The sequence below is a fragment of the Suricata suricatta genome, chromosome 8 (genome assembly GCF_006229205.1).
Source record: "Suricata suricatta isolate VVHF042 chromosome 8, meerkat_22Aug2017_6uvM2_HiC, whole genome shotgun sequence".
In the NCBI taxonomy this organism is placed as follows: Eukaryota; Metazoa; Chordata; class Mammalia; order Carnivora; family Herpestidae; genus Suricata; species Suricata suricatta.
The window spans coordinates 10971345-10989243 of NC_043707.1; the positions used below are offsets into that span (position 1 = coordinate 10971345).

At 40.7% G+C, this 17899-nt stretch overlaps 1 protein-coding gene across 1 annotated transcript in view; it reads left to right on the forward strand.

Annotated features, from left to right (window-relative positions):
- Positions 1-5908: 5908 nt before the first annotated feature.
- Positions 5909-17899, forward strand: part of MRTFB (myocardin related transcription factor B) — a 98312-nt gene continuing 86321 nt past the window's right edge. The window contains exon 1 of the mRNA XM_029949850.1: positions 5909-6129. Within this exon, the coding sequence (XP_029805710.1) occupies positions 5976-6129 (154 nt within the window). The 5' untranslated portion in view covers positions 5909-5975. The remainder of the gene's footprint in view (positions 6130-17899) is intronic.

The window sequence follows — 17899 nt, forward strand, 5'->3', positions numbered from 1 at the left end:
ATATTAGTTCATGTAGACAATATAGTGATGCAACAATCCCATGCATTGCTTGGTGCTCATCACAGGTGCGCTTCTCAATCAGTAGTAGGCGTCTTTGATACCTCACTTATATCAGTGTGTAGCTCATCCCTAAATGTCACATTAGACCAGATGGGCTTAATTGATATATACAGAACATTCCTTCCAAAACCAAAATACACATTCTTTCAAGTGCACAGGGAACATTCTTCAGGATAGATCACCATGTTAGGCTACAAAACAAGTCTCAATAAAGTTAAGAAGGTTGAAATCCTATCAAGCATTTTTTCCAACCACAATGGCATGAAACTAGAAGTCCGTTATGGGAAGAAAACTGGGAAAAAACCCACAAACACATGGAGACTAAACAACATGCTATTAAACAACCAATAGGTCAATGAGGAAAAAAAAAAAAAATACAGACAAATGAAAACGGAAACACTGTATTCCACAGTCTGGGCTGCAGCAAAAACAGTTCTAAGAGGGCGTTTTGTAGTGATACAAGCCTACCTCAAGAAACAGGAAAAATATCAAGTAAACGGTCTAACTTTGCATTTAAAGGAACTAGAAAAAGAAGCCCAAAGTTAGTAGAAGGAAGGAAATAATACCGATTAGAGTGGGGGTCCGGGAATGAAATACACACACAATAGAAAAGATTAATGAAACTAAGAGTTGTTTCTTTGAAAAGATCGAAAAAATCAACAAACCTTTAGCCAGAGTCATCAAGAAAAAACAGGCGATGACCCAAATAAATAAAATCAGAAATGAAAAAGAAGAAATTACAACCTATACCACAGAACTACTAGGGATCATAAGTAAAAACTGTGGACAGTTATATGCCGATAGCTTAGACAGTCTAAAAGAAATGGATAAATTCCTGGAAACATGGAGTCCTTCAAGAGTGAATCATGAAGATACCGAAAATCTGAATAGACCAATTAACTAAAATTTGAATCTGTAATCAAAACACTACCAGCAAACAAAAGGCCAAGTGCAGATGGCTTCACAGGTGAATTCTACCAAACATTTAAACTGTCCCAGAAATTATAATGAAAAATTGAAGACAAATATTTCCAGATTTATTTTACAAGGGCAGCATTGCCCTGATACCAAAACCAGACAAAGACATTGTAAAAAAAAAAAAAATTACAGACCAGCAGCCCTAATAAACACAGATGCCAGAATTGTCCACAAAATATTAGAAAACTGAACTAATCGAAAACATTTAAAGAGATCATACACTGTGACCAAATGGAGTTCATGCCAGGGATATAAAGATGGCTTAACACCTGCAAATCAATCAACGTGATACAACACATTAATAAAATGAAGAATAAAAATTATATAATTGCAGGGCACCTGGGTGAATCAGTCAGTTAAGCGTCCACCTCTTGATTTTGGCTCAGGTCATAATCTCATGGTTCGTAAGATTGAGCCTCACATTAGGCTCTGTACTCACAGCATGGACCTTGCTTGGGTTTCTCTCCCTGCTCTTCCCCTGCTTGTACTCATGCTCTCTGTCTCTCTCAACATAAATAAAATAAACATTAAAATATATCATCATTTCAGTAGGTACAGAAAAAACATTTGACAAAATTCAGTACCCATTTATGATAAAAACTCTTGAGTGGGTAGGGAGGGCCTGTACTCAACATAATAAAGGCCATTTATGATAGACACACAGCTAACATAGTGGGTGAAAAGATCCAAAGTTTTTCTCAAAAATCAGAAACAAGTCAAGGATGTTCACTCTTGACAATTTTATTCAGCATAGTATTCAAAATCCTAGCCACAGCCATCAGACAAGAAAAAGAAATAAAACATCCAAATTGGAAAAGAAGAAGTAAAACTGTTCCTATTTGCAGCTGACATGATACTATAAACAAAAAACCTTAAAGACTCCACCCAAAACCTATTAGAACTAATAAACGAATTCAGTAGAGTTTCAGGATACAAAATTAATATGCAAAAGTTTGTTGCGTTTCTACACACTAATGAACTGTTGGAAAGAGAAATTAAGAAGACAATCTCAATTACAGTTGCATCAAAACCAGTAAAATACCTAGGAATAAATTTCACCAAGAAAGTGAAAGACCTGTACTCTGAAAACTATAAAACACTGATGAAAGAAATTGAAGATAACATAAATAAATGAAAAGATAGGCTGTGCTTTTGGGCTGGAAGAATTAATATTTTTTAAATGCCCATACTACCCAAAGCAACCTACAGATTCAGTACAATCCCTATCAGAATTCCAATGGTGTTTTTCACAAAAGTGGAACAAATAATCTAAAATTTGCACAGAACCACAAAAGACCGAAAATAACCAAAGCAGGTGTGGGAAATAAGAACAAAGTTTGAGGTATCATGCTCCGAAATTTCAAACTGTACTGAAAAGCTGTGGTAATCAAAACAGTATGGTCGTGGCACAAAAACAGACACACAGATCAGTGGAACAGAATGGAGAGCCCGGAAATTAATCCTCACCAATGAGGTCAATTAAGACAAAGGAGGCAGGAATATACAATGGGGAGAAGACAGTCTTTCAGTAAGTTGTATTGGGAAAATTGGACAACTATATGCAAAAGAATGAAGTTGTGGACTGCTTTCTTAGGCCATGCACAAAAATAAACTGAAAATGGATTAAAGACATAAATAAAAGACCTGAAACCATAAAACTCCTAGACAAGACAAAGGCAGTATGACATCAGTCTTAGCAATATTTTTTTGGAAATATCTCCTTAAGCAAGAGTATAAACAACTTGGGATCACATCAACCAAAAAGATTGTGCAGAGTGAAGAAAACCATCAACAAAATAAAAACGCAGCCCACTGATTCAAAGAAGATGATTGCAAACCACATATCTGATAAGGGGTTGATATTCAAAATACATCAACAACCGTATGTCATACAACTCATAACAACAATTGCAAAACAACCCAATTAAAAAATGGACAGAGGACTTGAATAGGTGTTTTTCCAAAGACAACATACAGATGGCCAACAAGCACAGGAAAAGATGCTGAACATCACTAATCATCACTGATATGTATGTAAATGAAAAGTACAGTGAGGAACTACCTCATACCAGTCAAAATGGTTATTATTAAAAAGACGAGGGGCATTTTGGTGGCTCAGTCAGTTAAGTGTCTGACTCTTAATTTCAGCTCAGGTCATGATCTCACTGTTCATGAGTTTGAGCCCCACATCCGGCTCTGTGCTGACAGTGAGCAGCCTGCTTGGAATTATGTCTCTTATGCTCTCTCTGCCCCTCCACTACTCGTCCTCTCTCTTTATTTAAAAATAAATAAATAAACATTAAAAAAAAACAAAAGAAAAGACAAATAACAAGTGTCAGTGAAGATACGAGGAAAAGGAAGCCCTTGTGCGCTCTGGTAGGAATGAAAATTAGTGCAGCCGCTATGAAAACAATATGAAGGTTCCTCATAAATTTAAAAATAGAATGATATGGTCTAGGAATTCTACTTCTGGGTATTTATTTGAAGAAAATGAAAAGACCAATCCAAAAAGATGTATTACCTTTATGCTTATTACAGCATTATTTACAATAGCCAAGACGTAGAAATAACCCAACTGTCCACCAATAGATAATAAATGGACAAAGAAGATGTGTGTGTGTGTGTGTGTGTACACACTGGGATATTACTGGAATATTACACACACTGGAATATTACTCAAGCTCCAAAAAGAATGAAATCTTGCCACTGTGACAACATGGTTGGACTTCGAGGTTATTTTGCTAAGTGAAATAAGTCAGACAGAAAAGCAAACACTGTTTGATTTGACTTATGTGGGAAATCAAAAAAACCAAAATGAACAAACAAAACAGAAACAGACTCCTAAGTATAGAGAACAAACTGGTGATTGGGAGAGGGGAGCCAGGGAGGGGAGACTCACAAAACAAGTGAAGGGAAGTAAGAGGTAAAGAATTATAAAATAAGTCTCAGAGATGTCATATACAGCATAGGAGTTACAGTCATTAATATCATAATGATTTTGTGTGGTGACAGATCGTGAGTAGACCTATTATGGTGATCATTTTGTGATATATAAAAGTATCAGCACACCTGTGTGGCTCACTCAATTAAGAGTCTGACTCTTGGGGCACCTGGGTGGCTCAGTCGGTTGAGCGTCTGACTTCGGCTCAGGTCATGATCTCACGGTTCATGGGTTCGAGCCCCGCGTTGGGTGGGCTCTGTGCTGGCAGCTCAGAGCCTGGAGCCTGTCTTTGGATTTTGTGTTTCCCTCTCTCTTTGATCCCCCCCTCAAAAATAAATAAAACATTTAAGAAAAACTTTTTAAAAAGAATCTGACTCTTGAGTTTGGCTCAGGTCATGATCTCACAGTTTATGGGTTTGTGCCCCGTGTTGGGCTCTGTGCTGACAGTGCAGAGCCTGCTTGGGATCCTGCTTGCTCTCTCTCCCCCTCTCTCTGTGCTCCTCCCCCGCTCATGTTTTCTCTCTCAAAATAATAAATAAATGTTAAGAATATATATGTATAAAATTGTTTTAAGTTTTAAAATTAAAAAAAAGGTATTCGGGCACTTGGGTGCCTCAGTCAGTTAAGCATCTGACTCTTGATTTCAGCTCGGGTCATGATCTCACGGTTTGTGAGATTGATCCCTGCGTTGGGCTCTGTGCTGACAAAAACCTGTTTGGGATTCTCTCTCTGCCTCCCCCACTCCCTCTTCCTCTCTCTTTCTCTCTCAAAATAAATAAACATTAAATATCAAATCACTATCTTATTCACCTGAAACTAATACATCTCAAGTATAATGTAATAAAATAATAAGTGAAACCACACTAAGTTACCGTTTCACACTCATTTAAATAATTAAAAAGATTGACCATAAATGTTGGCGAGGATGTAGAACAACTGGACTTCTTATTCACTGCTAATAAGAATGGCAGAACCACTCTGGAAAATATTTTGTTTCTTTAAAATTTAAACACGCAGTTGCCCTATGATCCACTTATTCTTAGGTATTTACCCAAGAGAAGTGAAGACTTGCATTTCTATAAGTACTTGGACAAGAATGTTCAGAGCATTTTTATTTCTAATACAAAGTGGAAACAACTCAGATGTCCATCCGTAGGCAAACGGACCAACAAACTGTGATCTGGACTGTTAGTGAGCAGCCATTTTGTGAGATGTCTCCCCCCTGCTGAGTGTGGACCCCCATCCTTGCTGCTGGCAGCTTGCAGTAACAGCTTTCTCGCTGCCCACTGCTCGGCCCGAAGCTGGTGTCCCGTATTTATGACTCTGCTGTGTCTTTGGTATTGCTGTTGCCGATTTCTGTTTCAGTCAGAATGGGCCAGTTATGTGGTGGTAATAAACCACCCCAAGTCCCAGTGGCTTAAAGTAAAGGCTTGTTTCTTTGTCGTGAACTGTATGTCCGTTTCTGTGTAGCTCAGAGTTCTGTTCCCTGCCCGAGGAGGAGCCGTCGTCCAAGACATTGCCGGTTGCTGTGAATGTGTACTTTAATATCAAGTTGTTTGATTTGTAGGAGTTAAGACAGATTTTCAAGCTAGACTGCTTTTTTCTTCCACCATTTTTAGTTGACTTCTATCTTGTTGTAGGATAAAGATTAAAATCTTTAATGACATCAGTAACTACCTTTCTTTAATTCACGGTACAAAAAATGATATAGAATACTTTTCAACTTGTATTTACCTTGTAAGTGCTATTTTAGTTGGGAAGTCTGTTGTTCCTGTGTGTTGGACAAAGAAGCAAGATCCAGAGAGGGTCAGTGAATTGGCACTTGCTACATAGCAGTGAAGCTGAACTAGAACCCAGGATTTCCATTTTAATATTTTTGTGTCTATTGGAGAAAAATGAATGTACTGTCCGCTGACACATTTTTATTTTGACAGTCTCTTCAGCAGGCCGCACTTAAGAGAGGTCGCGTACGCCTGTTGCCGGCGGCTGGAGCGCAATGGATCCCCCGGGGGCCCTGGACGCCGAGGATGAAGTGGGGCCGTTAGCCCATCTTGCCCCAAGTCCTCAAAGCGAAGCTGTTGCCCACGAATTCCAGGAGCTGTCCCTGCAGCCCAGCCAGCACCTGCCCCCGCTGAACGAGAGGAAGAACGGTGAGCTCCTGAGCGTGCGTGCGGGGACTGGAGTGACAGGCTCACTCTTTGTGAGCACAGTTGGTTCCTGTTGGCAGTGATTTATTTATTGATTTGCTCTTTATTCTTTGTCAGTCACACTGGGCAGGCTGTTACGGAGGCGAGAGCCTTGTGGGGAGCCGGCTGGTTTGGAGTAACAGACGGAATCTCACTTTCCATCCAGTTCTTTCCTTTCTTTCCCCACATAGTGTCTGGCAGCAGTCAGTGTTCTCCTTGGAAACAAGCTTTTGAGTCCGCCGTTGTAGCGGCCGCAGAGTTCCTGCTAGAAGCTCTTGGAGAGTGGCTTCCTGCACTGACGCCGGGGCCGGCCGGCTGCAGATCCGACTGTGCTCCCATTTCCCCCGTCTCCACTGTGCCGCCCCTTAAGTTCAAAATGGCTAAAATCTAAGCTGTCCTAATGATTACAAAGAAAGCAAGAACTTTTTACTTGAGCGTTTTCCACTAGTGGGTATAGGACTGGACCGTATGTCAGTCTCTGCCTACCGTCATATACAAAATGAGTATTTTCTGTTCGTTTGGTGTCTGGTCAGGAAAGTTTCATTGATCACAGAGGCTTCCCACAGTCTCTGGAGAACATAAAAACTGTCCAATTTTTGTGTAAATGAGTAAGGATAGTTGACACTTACTTTTAATACTTAAAACATAAAAACTAACAAAATGTTAAAATTTATAAACACATCAAGCATATATATAAAAAGGGTCGCATTAAGAATTATAGCTGAATTTATTGTGCTTTCCACTGTTCTGATGAGTTTTACGCTTACAAATGATACTTTTTAAAAAACTAAGTTTTAAAGGCCAAGGGAAGTAAAACTGCTCCCTTATAAAACACTTCCTTTTGTACCTCGTTACTTATTTTTCTGGGTTCTGAGTCCTTACCAGTCCTTCTCAGTATTGGCCTTCCCTTATTCAGAAAGATGGAGAAAAAATAGATGCTACGACTCTTGGTTCTTCGGCTCACGTGTTTGGAGTGTATTTGTTTTCTCTTCAGATAAGGGTTCTGGCCCTTGTTCTTGGGCATCCCCCTTGTCCAGTGTGAGCGGTGAAAAGCGCCACTTTGGCCCGGGTGCTGTCAGACCCTCAGCAGGCTGTCGTTGAGCACTGGCTGTCGAATCTTCCATCTCTTAGGCAGCAGCTGAGCGAGTATGACCACACGAACTGCAGCATGACTGAGTGGGATCGCCTTCACACTACATTGGGACCTGTGTAATGTCCGGGCTATTACCCTCAAAAATGAGTTTCAGTGGTATAAAATTGCAACAATATACAATTACTCAGGAAAATGGAAGGGAAATGTGTTGGACAAGTTTATACTTCGTGGTGATTTCCTTGATAAAGCACACCACATTCTCTTGCAGGAATGTTGCCTTGAATATGTATGCCTGAATGTAAACTATGCCCAAATATTGTGTAGCCTCCCTTTAATAAACTTGTAGGGAAGTGGAGTAAATGGTAAAATTTTTAATTTTTTAATTTAGTTATGTGTCCAAAATTCAAATCACATTTTTATGAAGCAGTGCAGTAATAGAAGGATGGCTTCATTCATGCTCATATTTCATAGAACCATCTTGCTCAGACTCTATCCACGAATGTTTGTGGGAAGTGCTTTTGTTTTTTTAATCATCAGCAGAAACCCTTGGCGTTATCCACCAGCACTGAAATCCAGGGTGCCTCTTCATTTCTGTCTCTTTTGTCTGAGTTACAGCTGCTTTTAAGTTATGCATGACCTGATACTGAAGATCTTCTCTCTAAACCACAAGTACTGTTGATGAAACGGTGTGTGTGTGTGTGTGTGTGTGTGTGTGTGTGTGTGTGTGTGTGTTGGGGGCAGGGGGAAGCAGGTGTCTTGTAGTCATGTATTCATAATCTCTATAGCATAATCACTTGTGATTTGTGATTGGTGATAACATTTATGGGGCTGCAGTTTCTGTTTTAGAATGTAATTATCTGTTTTGTTTCATTTCATGTGAGTAGGTAACACATTCACTGAGTTAAAATGTATACTAATGAATACTGAAAACGAACCATGGACTGAAGGGGGAGGGGGAGGGGGGAGGGGGGTTGATGGTCATGGTGGGGGGCACTTGTGGGGAGAAGCACTGGGCGTTATATGGAAACCAATTTGACAATAAACTATTAAAGAAAATGTACAGGATACAAATGGGCACACAGTGAAAAATCACTTCCCAGCCTTTCCCCTTAGCTACATAGTTTCTTCCCCAGAGTTAATTACTGTTATTTGTATCCTTTCTGACAGAATAGTATTTGACTACTTTTTTTAAAGCAGTTTTTGAAACTCTTCTTTGTAACAACACTGAGTACTTCCAATTTTAAGGTTATAACCTAGGAATAATTAATGTGTTGGCTTTCTCTCCCCCCCTTATGGTTCTACTAAGATATTTTCCCAAACATCCTAAAACTAGCTTTAAATGAAGTAATTTAAGCAAATATGTTGTCCTCAGAACTTTTTGTCCAATATTGAGTAAATGAAAGCATATCTTATAATATGAGATGCTGTGGAAAGACTCCGATAGCAAGCAGTCTCTTCTTTTTTAGCAAGTGATTTCAGGAAGTTAAGAAGCTTGCTGTATGTTCAGGCATATACTCTAACGGCAGGCTTATGATATATTGGCCTGATTTGCATATATATTCCAAGGCGTCCATGGAATCCTTGTGGAGCTATCAGAAATCTATGTTTTCGATAGTTATAGGAGTAGAGTGGAATCACCTCAAGCAATTATGGAGCTAGAAGGACCATAACTTTCTTACCCTACCGAGTTTTTCTTATTTATTCTTCATTTTTAAGTCTTCCTAATGCCATGTTTCGATCATATCATATACAAAATGTAAATCTTAGCCTCAAAGTTAATTAATATAAAGTACTGTTTAGAGTATTATGAAATAGATTTAGGTATTTTCTTGTGATTATGTTTCACTGTTAGTCCTAAGCATTTGAATTTCACTTGTTTGAATTATTTCCCTTCAATATGGGGAAAATGAAGACACTTCATCTGGGTCAGTGTGTAGAAGGATCATGTCACCAAATAGTTTATAAATAAACTTAATGACATCTAAGTAATGACCCTAGGATCTTCCCTTATCTTTGAGTAATATTTATGTTGGTAATGTAGCGGAATAGCAGAAGATTCCGGCCATTGTCGTGAATGTGAAAGACAAGCTCGGGGTTTCTCCACCCCGAACGTGTAGCTGGTGGCACCTCACACGTGAGGCACAACCAGTTAGGCTGTTAGTTCTTCCCAACAAGTGGGTTCTTCTAAAAGAAATGTGGATTTATAGGATCACAGAAATGATGGACCTTTACTAAAATAGTGCACACACAGAGAACTTGAGCTTTGTTTTGATGTTTTCCACAAACACTCTGGTTTCTCTTCAGATTGCATAAATCTTTTGCCTTTTGATGTTTTCCACAATATTAATTAATAGCCCTTCAGGTGGGAAACACTGGCAATAAAAGGGAAATCAGTCCAAGGGACAGTTTTTTATTGTTTACGTAGGAGAGGCTCAGATGCTGTAGGTTGCATACGGCTGCATGAAGCAAGGAAAGGCGAGGAAGATGGAAACGACGTGGCTCACAGAGCTCCAGCCCCTAGCCTGCACCCTTGCGGCGCGTGGAGGAGACCAGGAGCGGGGAGCTTTCACTCCCAAGCTCATGTGCAAGACTGAGAAGGTGCTGGTAGGTGAATGTAAGCTGTTGAGTCACCGCCAGCGTGGACAGTAGAGCAGAGAGGTTGGCGTAAGTCCCCCTTTTGCAAAACAGTGTGGTGTGTTAACACCGGGACTGCTCTGCCGAGGCGCAGCCGGGTTCCCGGGGCGGCGGGCACGCGGCACGCCACGTCGAGGACGTGGAAGACAGAAGCTGCGCTCTCTCCTCCGTTAGTAGCAGGCTTTTCGAAACTGCATTTACTGGGAAATAGCGTGTTTTAGGCCTCAGTAAAGAGGAGACTGTCATTCTTGTTGTAATGCTTCTGGTTACTGCACTCGTTGGGTTTTTGAGTTTATGGTCCCATTTGAGTTTTTTCCCCTAAGATTTTCCATCCATTAAATTTATCACAGTGAGCAGTTTTAGACCATCTCTTGTTCTGCTCTTGAATGATCATACGAAAGAGAAAACAGTTCATTCAAACGTTTGTCGCACACCAGGGAACACAGGTAGCTGTTTGCATTGGATTCAATGCAGGTATCAATACATTTGCACACGGATGAACTTTGCCTCGCCCTGGACCTCAGCCAAGGAGAATTGCTTGCCTTGTATTATAGAGAATAAATGGTATTTGTTCAAAGCTGGTCTCTTCTTAGTGAAGCATTTGCCCATTCCTCGTTACCCTGTTAGGTTTACTGTCACTCCGGGTGGTTGGAAACGCACAAAGGTGGTAAGCATTTGTCTGGACCAGAGCCCTGTTCCTTAAGAGAGTACATGGGACAGGGTGGCCTCCTGGAGATGGTGAGGAAATGGGGGAATATCTCTGTTTTTCTCTGGAGCAGACAGCCAGACAGAAGTCTCAGAGTGTCATAAACGGGAAGGAAATAAACAGATACTAAATAACCAAAACATGGAACCCTAGTGTTCTTGCTTTCTCTTTCTTGAAGTGGAGGTAATAGAAACAAATAAGATTCTGTAAAAGTCTCTTGTCCCTGGCTTTACTGTTAACATATTTAGGATCTTAAATATTTAAAATTCTCTATGATATTAATAAACAGTCTGATACACTTAGATAATTTGCTTTTCTGCCTTGGAGTGTTACTTAAGAGTATTTAGACTAAGAACAGAAATAGGTACAATTTCCTTCATTAATTTTCCTTAGTTTCTTTCTTTTTTTTTAATTAGCCTTTACAGGTAAATACTAAACACAGTTATAAAGTTTAAAAGCCAACTCTGAGCCCCCTGGCAACTGTAAATGAAATTCTTGCTTAATTATGGTGGTTGTATTTTTTTCCTGCTAAACATCTCTTGGATCTTTCAACATGAAATGAGGTAGCTTACCGGCGGGGGCTCTCTGTCCCAGTGCTCTTTATACAGTCTCCGCGCGAGCGCCGTGTTTTGTTTCGCAGTGTGAGCAAGCGCCCGTAACCCTGACCACCTTTTTTCTACTCTGGGCTTCATGGTGAGATAATTTTGCCGTTACTGAGGATTTTGTTTGCTTCAGTGCCTTGCCGAACACACCCGAGCGGTGTGGGGGCGGGGGCTGGGCACGAGTGTCACCTCGCCGCCTGCAGCCGGCAGGTCAGAACGCCACCAGGCGCACTGAGTCCGAGCTGACGGTGCGGACGAAGCTCACGCTTTCAGACGTGCATGAGCAGGCCCGGCAGGGCCCGGTCAGCACACGGGAAGCCCCCACTTGAGTCATTTATCCAGTCTTTACGTCGTGTCCTCTTGCAAAAGTGCCCTTGGTGTGTCGACACTTAACGTTTTTATCAAAAGAAAGATTCAGAACAAAGTAGTAATTATCAGTTTAATCTAGCATTATCTTAAAATTATTAAAATGTTTGCCTAAAATTTATACGGATATTCTAAAGTTACTAGAGTCCTGAAAGTACATTATTTCTTATATAGAGTGAGATGATTTTCATAAAAGTAGAGTCGACCATGTAACTTACATCAGGCACTGGATCAGCAAAGAAGCTGAAACTAATTTATTAAGAAACAGCCTTTCCTGTCCCTCAGAAAGTAACTTTAATTACACATATAATGTAAGTGATTAGTTAATAAAGATTACTCAACTACAGCACCCCATTTACTTAGACCTTTCAGGGCAGTTGGAATTAAATAGTTGGTTTATAATCAGACCCTGTGTGAGCCTGAGAGACTTCATTAAACTTAAGTTGGGGGTCTCTTTGCCCGTGTCCCTATCCAACCTAACTACAGTGTGACGTCTTGTAGCAAGAAAGGAAGAGAAAGGATAGATACTGGACGCCTGCTGTCTGTTGTGACACTGAAAGCGCCCGATCACGCATGGAGAATATACTGGGAAAGAGTGATCCTCGATTTTTCTTAGCCTTTGTTATTTTATTATAAGATACCAGTAATAAAGCACTATTGAGACAGAAAGCAACATGACAGTATGTTGGAATACCAAATGTATTGGAATTTTCTCTTTGGGTTTTAGTTAATTATCACCCTGACTAATTAGCAAATATCATACCCGCTGTTCTTCTAACTCCTTTCAATGAATCCATCCTGCCGGCTGCCCTCACCCGCCGCCCTCACTGTCGTCAACAGGAAGTGTAGTCTTTTGGGGGTCAGGACTCCAGTCCCCTCTGCTGACCCAGTCTGTGAGCACGGGTAAGTCTCAGAAGCTCTCTGTGTCCCCGTGTGCCCATCGCAATACCCGTGCGGCAGCTTTCAGCCCGTGTGTCCTTCCCTGGCTGCCCTTCCTCATTGCATCGTGTGTTCTCATGCCTCATTATCACTCTTGCCGTGTGCTGTTCATTGGGCAGCAGAACCAGGAAGAATGGAAGATGACTTCCATCTCAGTTAGCAGATGGAGTTTTCCATAGATTCAAGTTAGTAATGTTGCTGTGTATCCATTCCCCGCAGGTGTGTTATTAAACATCCGTGCCAGCTCACCCAGTTAGACTTTCCCCTGTATTTAAAAAGAAAGAGGAGTTGACTCACTTGTGTTATCCTTATAAAAATGTATCTGATGTAGGGTACGCAGTACCTTCCTATTCACAGCACCCAAGGGCTGGCGGGTATGTGTTAACATCTTTGCAATCACGCATCAAACTATCAAAAGACAGTATGTTAGCTTTTTTTAGCCCAAATTCTTCATGTTTGTTTCTGGTCATCTTCGTTGTTGTTTTCATCAAGGAAATGCTAATAGTTGGGTATCTGTTTCACAAAACTTAAATTTTTGATACATGATCGCTATGTTTAGTGAGGACATAACAAGAAAAGCAAAAAGTCTGATTTACACCTTGCCTTTGGTCCTTGTAGGCTAGTTAAAAAAACGAAATACCAGAATTTGTCAGTACTCTCTGCACAGTTGAGATTCATAGCTTCCAAATAGGAAACCTTCTTTGACAGAAGCCGGGATCCTGGCAGTGAGGGAGTGTATTGACCGGACCGCCTGATCAAAGCACCAGCCTACAGTACATACAGGGGAGAGTCTGCCGTCCAGAATACTCTGCTCTCCAGGATATTCTCAAAATCAGTATTTTAGGAGTGGAAATAGGGATTATATTACTATCAGAAAACGTTTACTGGTGTGAGAAAGTGTTTACTGGCTTGCCTACGTGGCTCAGTCGGTTAAGTGTCCGACTTGAGCTCAGGTCATGATCTCATGGTTCATGAGTTTGAGCCCCGCATTGGGCTCTGTGCTAAAGGCTTAGAACCTGGAGCCTGTTCTGCAGATACTGTGTCTCCCTCTCTCTCTTCCCCTCCCCCACTGTGTTTTCTCTCTCTCTCTCTCTCTTTCTCTCTCTCTCTCTCTCTCTCAAAATAAATAAACATAAAAAATTTTAAAAAAACATGTACTCAGTGATCATTGTCTCCTATCCTAGAATAATTCTCAGATTTTAAGCCTCCAGTACAACGTTGGCAGTTCACAATGTAGTGTATTCTCGTAAAATTGTTGGACATGTTGATCTTTGAAAGTAATTCCTTCAACCATATACAGAAAACGAATTCAGAGATGATTCTTGTAGACAACTGAGAGGAAGAAGATCTAGTTTTAAGGAAGAAGGCCGTGAAAAAATAAAGTAAGAAATAAAGAGGGCTGTGCAGGGAAGCATAGAGCCCGTTCCGTTGTACTCGGTGTGTGGTGTCAGGTCACACAAAATCTGTGTCTTTCATCCCTAAGTAGGAATCATGTTGGATGTACCTCATAAATTACTGAGAGGCTTAAAATACTAGAGCTCTTCTACAAACTAGCGTGTACATGGTACATCATAAAGTACTCGGTATTGTTGGAGGTGTGCTGCACTGCCTGCCCGACGTGAGAACACCAGCACAGAGGCAGGTGCGCGGCGGCAAAGGGCACCAGCCCTGGAGCCACCCGGTCTCAGCCTCGGTCCTGGCCACGCCGTCCCGGCTGGGCGAGCTTACACACCTGCGTTGTCCTCCCCTTGCCTCGGTCTCCTCATTTGCCACATGGGGACCATCCTATATTACCGGCTTCGCAGAGTTGCCGGGAAGATTAAGTGAGTTCCTGTAGGTGAAGTATTTAGAACAAGTGGGAAAATAATGAGCACTTTGTAACTGTCTGTTACCGTTCTGTATGTTTTGAGAATGCAGTGCCGTTGATCCCTCAACAACACGGGTTTGAACTGCACCGCCGCACGCATCTGCACGCGGTCTCTGGTAACTAGTGCGGTACCGTGCGTGTACTTCCTCTGTTTAGGATCCTCTCAGTCCCGTGTGTTCCTCTAGCTTCATGGTCAGAGTTCAGTATACAACACATAGGACAGTTAAATGTGTGTTACCTGTTTATGTCATATGGAAGGTTAGCAGTAGGCACTTAAGTTGGGGGGGGGAGTCAAAAGTTATTTGTGGATTTTCTACCTCTGTACTGTATTTCATGTCATAGTGAGTGAATGTAGTTCTCAGGATTCCACCATGGGTTTGTTAGGTTTTTTTTTTTTTTTATATGACTTTAGTGTTTCTTTCAATAGTCCCAGTCATTTTTGCCCCCATTTTCCACAAGTATTTCTTTTTAAAGATATCAAAATGACATGCAATTCTTAATGTCTTTCTACCTACCTTCATAACATCCGAAGAGCAGCTTATCTGAGGGGGCTCAGAGGGCAACTGCAGTAGGCATGATTTCCCAGGGAGTTTGTCTCTCTCGTTGGTACTGCCAGTTCCCACAATCCTAGCATTCCCTGGGCATCAGTCAGTGTCTACAAGGAATGATTTTCAAATATTAAAGCATGTGAAAAGACAAACAGGCCAAAACTCAGAGCTCTCCAGGGACTATGACCTCCAAAACAGACTCCGTTCTGACATTTTCACAGGCTGCTTGAAGGCATTCCACCAGGGCCGTTCCATTTGGGAAACTCCTAAACAAACCCTCTGTCATCAAGGACTGATTTATAGATTTTTCTCCTTCTTATGTACTTATTCTGAAGAGATTAGGATAGTAGATATGGTTGCTTAGATGCTTCTAAGGCATTTGACGTATACGATAAGTATTATACAGAAGTCTTTTGGTATTTTCAAGTAGTAAAACAGTCATTTGTTATGTTTAAAGAGATTTCTTGTTCTAAGTTGACTTTAAAGTTTTTTCTTTTTCCTCTTGATTCCTGGAAATCTATGTCATAATCACATCTCGCAATTAATTTTCTTTCATTAGGAATCCAATTATTTACAAAGAAATTGATTAAATTCAGGAAGGCCTTTTAAAAACAAATGTGTGTGTATACAATGACATGCTTCACAATGACCTTTGGCATATGTGAAAACAAACAGTTTTAGTGTTGTAAAATGTTCTTTTGTGAAATTCTGGTGTGATGGCAGTTATCTAGATGATGCTATTCATTTAGCAGGCAGGTGGACCTGGAAGTTTTCCAATTAATCTGAATTCTCTTAAAATATTCTATTGTGTAGTATTATACATTTCTTTAAAGAAATAATATAGTGCAAAAAATAAACGAGAGAGCCAAAACCCAAGAGATTTAGATTTCCTCAGCATCCCAAGGAAGTGGGTAATTGGGATTCATTTGGTTTCTAGCTGGCCTTACACGCTGCCCGCCGCATGGGCCTCCCAGTCGGACCCGTGCATGAAACTCCAGGGCAGAACGGAGTTCTGCATTTGAAGAGTCAGGTTTGCTGGGGCGGGGGAGTTGTGTGGTTTGTTTCCTTTTTCGCAAGTTTCTTTTCAATGAGTTAATCCTTTGGGCGAAAGTACAAAGTTTTCAGTATTAACCAAAAGAATCCTACACAATGAGAACTTAGGATTTCATATCCGATTCTGGTGTAGGATTATAGTATATTTTAAACAAATTTTAAAATGAGATGCAGGAATTAATTGGTATATGATTTGAACCAAGCCTCTTAGTGGTAAAAAATAAAAGTCATTTTATCAATTCTAGTAACCTTTCAGAAACCCGGGATATTTTCAGGGTCTTCTTGGTAAAGTAAAATGGAAACGAAAGTAACATAAGGTAGCTAGGAATTGGTAACGAGTAGTTATTGAATGTACCAAAGTATCACGTGGCTCTTGGTTGATGTAATATCTATATGATGAGAAAGATCGATGTGCCTGTGTTACTGTTCTTCTCAAGCCAAGAATAACAGAGTGAAACTTAACTAGACATGCTCTTAACAAGACTGAGGGGTCCTGTTCTGATAACACAGATGTTTTATCTCTCACTGTCAGTTTCATTTAGGTAGTTTCCTCATCTTTCAAGACAATGGACTTTAATTAAATTACTTGCTTGATAAACTAGTGAAATTCCTGGCTGCTCAGTTGGGTACTTGTTTACTTGTGTGTAGAATTAGAGCGGTGCTTGGTTGCTTACTGAATGCTTTGTGAGCCCTCGACAGAGACAAAATGTTAACAACCTTGAAAAATGTGAAGAGTTTATTTCAACACCCAAGTATAATTTGGAGGATTTTCCAGGTAAAAGAATTTAAACTTACACCAAGCATATTGAGCTAGGACTGAAAAAAATTGAAATTTAAAGCAACCCAAGAACTTAGTCCTAAACTGTGAATTTCAGAATCCAGTGGTTTTAGACAGTTCTTCGGGGTTTTGTTCTATTACACTGAAACTATGTAACATGTACTCGCTCATAAAAATGTATACGTCTCTTAAATGACCACAGTGTTTCATGTGTCCTTGAGGGTGAAATGTTCTGTAAATGTCAGTTAGGTCCTGTTGCTTTCTAAGGTAGTTCAAGTCATGTTTCCTTACTGATTTTCTTATCTCTTGTTCTGTCAATTGCCCAGAGAGGTGTGTTGAAAACCCCAACTAATATTGTGGATTTGTTTACTTCTCCCTTCAGTGATTTTTTTCCTTCTTGTATTTTGAAGGTCTATTATATGTTCTTGTTGGATTGATCCCTTTGTTAAATGTGAAATCCCTCCATCCTTAGTCATGATCCTTTACCCACAGTGTACTTTGTTTGGTGCTGATAGAGACCCTCTAAGTGCCTTACGGACTGCACGATCCATCTTTACCTGGCTTTCACCGTCAACTCACCTGCACCTTTAGATTTGAAGTACATTTCTTTTAGATAGCGTAGAGCTGGATCTTTCTTTTCTTGGTCTAGTCTGACAGTCTCTGTCTTTCAGTTGCAGTGTTTAGATAGTTTACATTTAAGATAATTATTGATTTATGTGGCATAGTAGGTATCTGTAACTGGGTAACAAACTACTTCATACATTAGCAGTTAACACAAGACACCTTTATTATCTCATAGGGCAGGAATTCGGGCACAGTTTAGGTGGATACCTCTGCCTCAGAGTCTCTCATGAGCCTGCAGTCAGGTGTCCGTCAAGGCTGGGGTTTCATCTGAAGGTTCAGCTGGTGAGGGATCTGCTTGTAACCTTAGTTATACTGTTGTTGGCAAGATTCAGTTCCCTGAGGGCTCCTGGACCAGGGTCCTCTGTTCCCTGCTGGCTGCTGGCTGGAGCCTGTTCCCCGCCATGAGGGCCTCTCCAGTATGGCATCTTACCTTGTCAGAGCCGGCAAGAGGGAAGTCGGCTAGCAAGACCAAGGTGGTCTTTTGTTTGTTTTTTTTTTGCAACATTTCCTCAACGTTGCCCTGT